The sequence below is a fragment of the Phaethon lepturus genome, unplaced genomic scaffold (genome assembly GCF_000687285.1).
Source record: "Phaethon lepturus isolate BGI_N335 unplaced genomic scaffold, ASM68728v1 scaffold36998, whole genome shotgun sequence".
Lineage (NCBI taxonomy): Eukaryota > Metazoa > Chordata > Aves > Phaethontiformes > Phaethontidae > Phaethon > Phaethon lepturus.
The window spans coordinates 1-9344 of record NW_010560429.1 but is presented as its reverse complement, the minus strand read 5'-3'; the positions used below and the strand labels follow the sequence as shown (position 1 = coordinate 9344).

The following is a 9344-nucleotide window of genomic DNA, read 5'->3' as shown; positions in this document are numbered from 1 at the left end:
GCTCAGCCGAGAGCTCGGGCTCACCGCCTGACCAAGGCTGAGCACGATGCAGGCGAGGGCTGGGGCTTTGCAGGTCCCCCCTGCTCTTGTCATCTCCTGCCATGCCTCAATTCAGCAAGGTGGTTTAACACTTGGGGACAGATGTGCCGGGGCGCTGGGAACAGCGTGTCCCGGAGGGCTGGGTGATGGAGAGGGGGCATCCGGGCACCAGCCTGACCACTGAGCCGTCACAGCGGTGGAGGAGCCGCGCTCTTTAGCAGCAGCCAAGGCGCATGCTCGCTTGCATGCCCCGCTGCCCCTCGCCACGTGCCGCCCTGGCAGCGGCTCTCAGCCACCGCAGGCATTTTAATGAGATCTGGGCAGGGCCCAGCCTCTCTCATCCCCCTCGGCTGCCAGGAGCTTTAGGGGGGCAGAGGGTCTCCGGCACGAACACAGGTGCAAAACCCACTGGTGGGGCTGTGGGCTGCCGCAAAAGCTCCAGGACCTGCATGGGGAACTGGTCGCTGAGCAGCTCTGGCTGCTGCTCTTTAACACTCATTATAGGAGCAATGAGGGTGGGCTATAAATCACCTCTTTAATAACCCCCATAGGTCTCCTGCCAGCTCCTGGTGTGAGAAGTCAGGGTGAGGAGGTGGGGTGTGGTGGCTGCTGGCACTGGGAGGGTTTGCAGCTCCAGCTGTGCCTGTTCTACTCCTCCTTGATTCCACAGACTGATGGCGCAGTAGGGTGGCATGTCACCTCTTCTTCCTTGCTTCCTGCTGGGGGGGCTTTGGGTTGGATGTGCTCCACCATGTACATGGGAGGCTGGCAAACAAAATATGTCCCTGCTGTTCAGTGTGTCTCTGGGAGGAGAGCTTAGGAGACTCCTGGGGCTGTGGGTGTTCAAAGGGCACGTGGCTCTCCCGAAGAGCAATTTTAGGGTGAGGCAGGTGCCCTGGGCAGCCCTTTCACAGCTTCTTGCAGTCAGCGGGGTGCAGGATCAAGACCAAAGCTGCTGGGTTGTTTCAAGGGACTCTAAAGGAGGTGAGTCCATGGGGCTAGAGATGAACGGGCAGTCTGCAGCCATCAAAGCAAAATGTGAGACGGTTTTCAAGCCCCGTTGTTTCCCTGTCTCCACTTTATGCCTACAGCCTAGGAAGACAGCCTCAGTGCAGGGAGCTGGGATAACCTTACTTCATGTGCCCCAGATTTTATCCTCCACAGCATCTCCTCTAATGTCCCGTGCAGCTCAGCAGGTTTTAAATCCCCAAAGCTGGGGCTTACCACCAGGAGGAAAACAATGCCACAGCACATCCCTCTCCCTAGCCAGGACTTTGTCACCTTCTGTGGCACTCTCCCTGCAGCACCATGGCTGCCCTGCCAAGGCAGAGAGGGTAGAAGCACAACCTGCAGGTGATGCGTGATGCCTGAGATGTTGTCAGTGTCCCAATCATGAGCCAGATGTCCCCAGAGACCTGATGGTGACAGACAAGGCAGCAGAGGGGTCCCCAGGTGTGACAGGGTCCCAGCTCAGCAGTCCAACACCTCTCTCCTTCCACCCTCTGATCTCCTTCCACACCCATCAGCACAGCACCAACACTGCGGCTTTTTGTTCATTTTGGTTATAGCCATCTCAGGGTCTTTCGTAGCCACTGGTGCAAAGAGAGACTGGCAAAGGGGCTCCTGGCTGTGCAGTTTGCTGCTTTATGCTCAAGAGGAAAAGCTGCAGGACTCCACACTGGCTACAGCAGTGCTAGTACCACAGAGGCTTATTCAAAGGTGCTACTAGCATCTCCTCCCAGGCTGATGGATGGGCTCGGGAAGGAATCCTGGGCTAGCCACCTTCCCTCTGTGGCATCTGTTCTCCCAACAAATCCAGTTTCACTGGAAGTTTGTCATAGGTGTTCAGCTGGAAAATGTGCAGGGGCAGGGCCTGGCAAAGATATGGTCTGGGCAGAAGTTGTGGGGGTTTCCCCGCTGCTCTGTTTGCTGCTGGGGTCACACAGAACAGAGCCGGGGGCTCGCATGGAGGGGTCTCTGCAGGGCAGAGACAGAGGTGGAAGGGTCAACACCCCGTGAATGAAGCCTGGGATGAGGAAAGAAACGAGGTTTCAGGTGTTGCACTCTTCTGACACTAAGTTGCTGCAACACCCCATGCCTCAGTTTCCCTCTTTCCTCTGTGCGGTCACAGCACTCTCCTCCCTCCCAAAAGCTGCTTCAGCCCCACCTTGAGCTGGACATCAATAAGGGTTTTTATATCTCGGGGTCATTGCTGAATGACCCACCCCACAAAGTTGGGGGGTGGTTTTCACCCCCCAGAACTCCCAGGGACCTGCCTGATGCTGGTTCTTGGCTCCTCCTTTCTCCATCTTAAGTAGGAGCAGCAAAGGTGTCCCCACTTCTGGCCCAGTTTCCTGTGCTCAAACATCCTCCCCTCTCCTCCTGGGTCCCACCTTCACCAGACATAGATAATTGCAGGAGGCAGGAAAACACTGGTTTTTTCCAGGGAATGCTTTTGAGAACCCTCAGGAGTACTGGAGCCATGGGGCCATGTCACACAGGGACCAGCCCCTCCCCAGCAAGTCCTTGCCAGGCTCAAGGGGAGCACCAAGAGAAAACCAGAGATCCCCAAGCACTCGCTCCGTGTCAGATACAAATCCTTCCTGAGCTTAATTCCCCACATGCCAAGAGAAATGGCACTCCCAGCACCACCACTGTGAATAAAGAGGAAAGACAGAAGACCCAGTGCTGCCCTGGCTCCTCACCCCACAGGGCTCTGCCACTTTCTCCCAGCAAAAGCTGGGATCCATGGCCTGGGGTACGGAGCGGGGAAAGCCCAGGTATCGGTTGGAGCCCAGCCAGGGACATTCACTGCCTTTGGGATTGTTTTGAAGAGCTGCTTCGCTTTCTAAAAATGAAAGGCATGTTAGAGCAGCCGGTGCGGGGTGGGGTGAGCACCACTCCAAGGCTGGGATGGCGTCGAGTACCCGGCCCCAACTCTAGGGTTTCCCCTGAGCCCGGGCTGCCCTCGGCAGCTGTGAGCATGAGGGAAATGAGGACAGGCGGGATGGGAGCATGCCTGGGCTCCCAGACACAGGGTTGAGGCTTTGCTTGGGGCAAGCCATGGGCATCATTTTGGGCGCTGGTGTCCTCCGGTTCCTGGCCGCGTGCGGGGGTAGGCACCGCGGCTGAGGGTGCTGCCACCAGTCTCCGTGAACATCCCCGTCTGCTTTGCAGCCCCCTCTGCCGCTGCCTGGGCTTCCCTGGGCAGGGCTGGCAGAGGATCTGCTGCCAGGCGAGTGCCAGCGGAGGCGAGAGAGGGGGAGAGAACACTCGGCGGCGTGCCCCGACCTGCTTTAGCTATGACATCACCCCACGCTCCTGGCTTCTAAAGAGCGATCTGAAGATGTATGCGGCCCTGGGCGGCTCTTGACCGGCACGAGTGAGGATGAGAGGCTAGGGAGAGGAGCAGGCACTGATCCCCGGGGCTGCACTTGCGTGTGCCCTGCTCCCCAGAAACGTGCCAGGTTCCTTCAGAAAAATTCCCCTGTTTTGCACAAGTTCAGGGGTCAAATCTGTGCCTCGCTCGACCCCGCGTGCTGCCAGCTTCCCTGGGGAGCCTGAGGGAAGCACTTCCTGCAGGATTTCTGCCTGAGCATCCCTGGGGCATCAGCGGCTTGTGCTCAACTGTGGGGTGAAGCATGGAGGTCTGTCGTTTCTGCGCCAGGCTCTGGCCGGTGATTTACGCTCTTTGGCAAAGGGGATGTGGTGCAGGGACGGGTGGTAACTGGAGCTGTGCTGCACCTGCGCTGGGCCTCCTGCTTTTGCTCTGATTTAATGTCCCAGTTGAGAGGTGATGTCATTTCAGAGGGAGCCAGGGAAAAGGAAGTACTGGAGAAGATAAGGTGCTTTAACTCTACCCGTCCCGGCTTGGCCAGTTTTTGAAGCTGGGAGCTGTGTTAGCTGCCAGCCAGAAAGCACTACATAAGCGAGGGGAGGAAAGAGGTTGGTTGGAGGATACCTTCCTCTTGGAGCAGTGGGAACTGACACCAGGAGCTGCTGAGATGGAGGGTGGTGGAGGACCTTGGATGTTCCCAGGTGGTGTAAGCACAATTTTGTGCGCTGCTCTGGCTTCTCTATCACTTTCACCCCCCGAACATGTGGGGTGGGTTGTCTGCAGCACCAGTCATACCCCGCTAGAGCCCGGATGCCACACCAGCAGCCAGGGTCGTGCTCCAGGAGGGTCAGCAGAAATGGTGGCAAGGTTCTGGAGAAGGTAAATTGAGAACGTGCCAATGCTGCCCTGCTTCCGGAGGGGAGAGAGACTGAATGGAAATGTTGTTACCAAAGGCTCGTTAAAAGGTCTTGTTTAGCTGTGGAGATGGGCCAGGGATTCCCATGGTGCTAGGTCCAGCAACTTGGACTTTCAGAAAGATCTCATGGGGGCATCCTGGTCCATCTGACAGTCAAAGGCGGTCAAGCCCTATAGTCTTCTCTGTCCTTTGGGTGATGTCAAGCTGCATCTGCTCATTCACATGACTGGGAAAACCTCAAGGGAGATTGGTTGGACTGATATGACCAAAGGTCCTCTCCATTGCACCAAGCTGCTGCCCAGATGTCCTCAGCTGGAGGGGAGTGACGCTGGGCCACGACTAGCCGGATCTGGCTCTATCCCAGAGAACTGGGTCGGTGAGCAAGAGCAAATCAGGATCACCAGTGGCTTTACACAACTGTGCAGGACATGCAACAGCACTGGGGTTTTTCCAGATCCCCGAGCTGCCCACCATGCAGGCAGGGCAACGCTTGCTGCCCTGCTCAAGTCAGGGCTCTTGCCACTTGAGCTGGGGACTGGCTTTCAGGCAGCCTTACTCACATTTAGACCGTGCTTTTGACCATGACAAACACTGTGGTGATAGCTCTGGTTGCCAGATGCCACCTACCGTGGCCCCAACTGGGGGTTTTCTTCTCAATATCAGGCTTCAGGATGCTCAAGTTGGGTATGACTGCCCAGCAACTTGGTGTGGTAAATTGGGCGCTGCTTGCTGTCGCATTTGGTAACGTCAGAGCATGAATAACAGCAATGGACTGCAGGTACCAATGTGCTGCTCTGGTCTGATGTGGCAGAAATCATGGGCTTGGTGGGGCTGGGTGGAGGGGGCATCTCTCAGAAAATGCAACGTGTAAGTGTAGCCACTGCAGCGAGGTGTGGGCTGACATCCCCAACCCACGGAGCTTTGTGTCTCAGTGGGCTTGCTTGTCATCATCCTGCCCTGGCAGGTTTTGCTATCAAAAAGTGGCCCTTGTTGTCCTCAGAGTAGCAGGCAGACAAGAAAAGGACTTTCTCTTCCTGTTGTTTGTCTGCATGAAGTTGCGAAGAGCAGGAGGGGGTGTGGGATGCCTCATGTGTGCATTAATATCCAGCTGTGGCAGGAAAAATCAGAGCTGACTCTCCGTTCCTTTCTCCTGTGTGTGTGGCACAGTCATCACAATGTGTCCTCACTGGTTAGCAACGGCTGGTGGTTTTTTGCTCCTTAAGGCTCTATTCTCAGTGTTGCAGGGTTATCACCACATTGTTCCCAGCCCACACTTCGGGGTGCCGGGTACTGATGGTCTCAGCCTTGCTTCTATGAGCTCAATGTCCCCATTTTCTCCACAGGAGGTTTTGCCACCTTCTCGTCCTGCTTCCCGGGGCTCTGCGAGGGGAAGCCAGCTGCCATCCTGCCAATGAGCATCTCCCAGCCATGCTTGCCCGTGGCCAACATCGGCCCCACGCGCATCCTGCCGCATCTCTACCTGGGCTCCCAGAAAGACGTCCTAAACAAGGTATGGCCCTGTAGAAGGGACACATCTGCCCTGTCCCATCTGAGACCCCAGCCATGCAGAGGGGTGAGGGTATTAAGGACTCCTCTCCTGCCTGGTCAGAGGACCATGTGGTCAGTCTGACCCTACCAGGAGGCTGAAGACAGGTAGTGTATAGGCAAAGCCCAATAGAACTGGGGAGGGTGGTCGCAGGATGAGTCATCTTATGTTGATGAGCTTTGGGGTGGTCAAACTCTTCCCAAGTGCCCGTAGCAAATTCAGGGGCAGGAGGAACACGGCTGGGAAAACACCTGGGTTTGGAGGAGGAGTTACCACAGCTAGAATGAGATGTGGGACAGGAGCCAGCTTTGCACCCACCTGCTTCACCAGCCAGGCTGCCAGATAACACCAATTTCAGCAACCCTGCAATACTCTTGGGAGCCAGAGAGAGTGGGAGCAAGCCAGGGTATTCATCTGTGGCAGCGTGGGGATGGGCAGCTCTGGCCAGGGGCTGGGGCTAGTTCAGGAGGCCCAAAAATGAGCAAAGTTTTGCTGTGGGAAGAGAGAAGAGGGACAGTGCCCTTTTAAAGGTGCTGGAAGGACTGTGCTGTGATGTCACACCAGGGAAGGAATTTTGTTTAAAGGAAAAATAACGATGAGAAGAAAGAAAGAGGAATTGCAGTTAAAACACTGCCAGGCGCTTGCCTACCGTGGGCAGGAGGGAGGCAGCCGGGCGTCCTTGCCTGGGGCAGGCGAGAGGGGAGAGACACCATGATGCCAGAGGCGGTTGGAGACAGAAAGGAGGGAGAGAGAAATTATATACAGGGAGTAGAAGGAAATGAAAGAGAAAAATGCCAAGAATGTGAACCCCGGAGCTGGCCTGGCTCCGCCGAGCCGAGGCCAGGCTCTGCAGAGCCTGCTGGGGTGGGCAGGAACCGGCCGCTGGGTAGCCAGGGCCGAAATCCTGGTGCGGTCTCCTGAGGAGCCAATGTCAGGCAGGGAAATTGATGGTTTCCTTCCCTCTCTGCCTCCTCGGAGGGTTTTGTTCATCTTTTGGAGCTATGTTTTCTGCCACACCCACGACGTGGTGGCCAGAAGATGCTCTATTCATAGGCAGCAGAGCGGAGTCAAGTGCGTAGGCTGTGCACGGGCAATGCTTCTCTTCTCCAGCACGTTGCAAAGGAGAGATTCCACATGGTGGCTTCACACACTCTGACATGTGAAGGACTCTTTTTCTCTCCATATTTTCTCCTCCCATTTAATTCTGGGTCTTCCCTGTAATAGTGCAGACCAGGCACTGAGACCCAGCAGCTGGCACAGTTGTTCCCCCGTTTTTTATACGCAACCTGCCCCGAGTTGTACAGGTGGTACCTAATCTGATGGGATGGGGAAAGAGACAGGGGTCAGATGAACCATAAATTCGGTGTCAGCACCGCATATAGGTGAAGCTCACCATAGCCCTGGGAGGGAAGGAATGGAAGTTGGTGTGGATGCAGCAGTACACAGCCAGCCAGCCAGTTCTTTGATGGGGCCTGTGGGTCAAACCTCACTCCCTCATTGCAGTTTTTCATCTGACCCCTACCTAAGGTCTCCCTTGTGCCATCACATTTTACTGAGTCAGAAATATGGACAGTGATGGTGACCATTGAGTGGCCAAAGCAGAAAAGTCACAGAAAAGGAGTTCATGTTCGTTTCAATGTCAGAAAGAGGGAAGAGATGGTTCCCCTCACCACCTGCCTATGTCCCAACACAAAAGTGTATGTTCACAGTGAAGAATCATGAACAAGTAACAAATCTGTCAGAACTCCCAATGCATTTCTGAAGGACATGGGAGCAAAGACATGAGTTGGCATTGGTTAACACAGCGTGCTACCAATAACTCGCCCCATTCTGTTGATGAGATGCCTCCTCTCTCCCTCAGCTGATCCTTTCAAAACTTTCAGCCAGGTTTCTTTGCTGATTTTCTTTCTTGTATTTTCCTATTCCTCTTATACTGGGGTTCCTGGGTTTTCCAGGTGTCTTTGGTCTTGCTTACTTTTACTTGGAGCAAAGTAAAGAGGTTCAAACTTGTGTCATCTAAATTGACACAACCTTCTCAGCTGGTCTCTGCTGTACTACCATCAACTAGGCCAAGGCAGCAGTGGAAGACCCACAGGAGAAAATATTGGGATTGGAAAAGGCAGGGAATGCATGGCAAGGCAGATCTCCAGCACTCGGTGCTGGCTGAACCCAGCTGATCATTCAATCACTTCTTTCCCACCAGGATTTGATGACGCAGAATGGGATAAGCTATGTTCTCAACGCCAGCAACTCCTGTCCCAAGCCAGACTTCATCTGTGATAGTCACTTCATGCGCATTCCTGTCAATGACAACTACTGTGAGAAGCTGCTTCCCTGGCTGGACAAGTCCATTGAATTCATTGGTGAGCTTTGCTACAATGGTTGCAGACTGTCCAGTTCTCAGCATTCAAAACCTGAATTCTTCTTCTGTCCTCCATGGTCTTACTCCCAGCAACCCTTGCCCTTTTACATAAAGGGGTTGAGGGTTGGGGAGGGAGGCTAGAGTCATTTTGCTCACCATCTCTGACCACATCAATGCTTTTCTCTCTGTTTCCTCTACTGTGCTCCAGACAAGGCCAAGGTGTCCAGCTGCCAGGTGATTGTGCATTGCTTGGCCGGGATCTCCCGGTCAGCCACCATCGCCATCGCCTACATCATGAAGACCATGGGTATGTCGTCAGATGATGCTTACAGGTGAGTTTTCCCTAGAGGGCAGGGAGGGGTTACACCAGTATGCTTCATTCCAGGCAAGGAAAGCAGGCTGAGCCCAGAAGGAATGGGTGGGAGCTCCTTGAAACTCTGTCTTGCCTTGGATGAGTCCCGGTGAAACCAAACCTCCCGTCATAAAGTGCATGCAACAAGGAATGGTTGGAAGCAGTAAAATGGGGAGGGGAGGGAGTTCCAGCTCTACCCCTGGCGCATCCCAAGGCCTTGTGGTTCCCCAAGACCCTTTCTTCAGAGGGTCTGGTCAGAAGGTCTTGGACGATGCCTCTTGAGAGGTACTCTCATGAGAGAAAGTGAGGTGCTCTCAGGTACCTCACTTGAGAGGTCCTCTCTCATGAGAGGGGCGACCCACTGAAGGACCGAGCACCAACCAGGGCTGTCTGTGCCTCTCGGCAGGTTCGTTAAGGACCGTCGCCCATCCATCTCACCCAACTTCAACTTCTTGGGCCAGCTCCTGGAGTACGAGAGGAGCCTGAAGCTCCTCAAGGCCCTGAAGTCAAAGGGCGACCGGGGCGAGGGGGACACCCAGCAGGACCCAGCAGAGGCGACTGAGGGCAGCCGGCAACCCCCACCACCTACCTCAGAGAAGGCCGAGGAGGTGCCGAGAGGCACTGGCTCGGTGTCCCCCCACGGCGACCCCGAGCGGCAAGGCGGGACCCCGAAGGTCCTGTCACCCACCACCCTGCAGCAGGGGCTCAATGGCTTGCACCTCTCCTCCGAGCGCATCCAGGACACCAACCGCCTGAAACGGTCCTTCTCCCTGGACATCAAATCCGCCTACT

The 9344-nt window shown here is 55.3% G+C and overlaps 1 protein-coding gene across 1 annotated transcript in view; it reads left to right on the top strand.

The window, feature by feature from the left end:
• Positions 1-9337, top strand: part of DUSP8 (dual specificity phosphatase 8) — a gene marked incomplete at both ends in the record, with an annotated part of 9852 nt that extends 515 nt beyond the window's left edge. The window contains 6 exons of the mRNA XM_010293669.1: positions 1451-1491; positions 5071-5159; positions 5596-5802; positions 8042-8201; positions 8409-8532; positions 8959-9337. Coding sequence (XP_010291971.1) covers positions 1451-1491; positions 5071-5159; positions 5596-5802; positions 8042-8201; positions 8409-8532; positions 8959-9337 — 1000 coding nt within the window. The remainder of the gene's footprint in view (positions 1-1450; positions 1492-5070; positions 5160-5595; positions 5803-8041; positions 8202-8408; positions 8533-8958) is intronic.
• Positions 9338-9344: the final 7 nt, after the last annotated feature.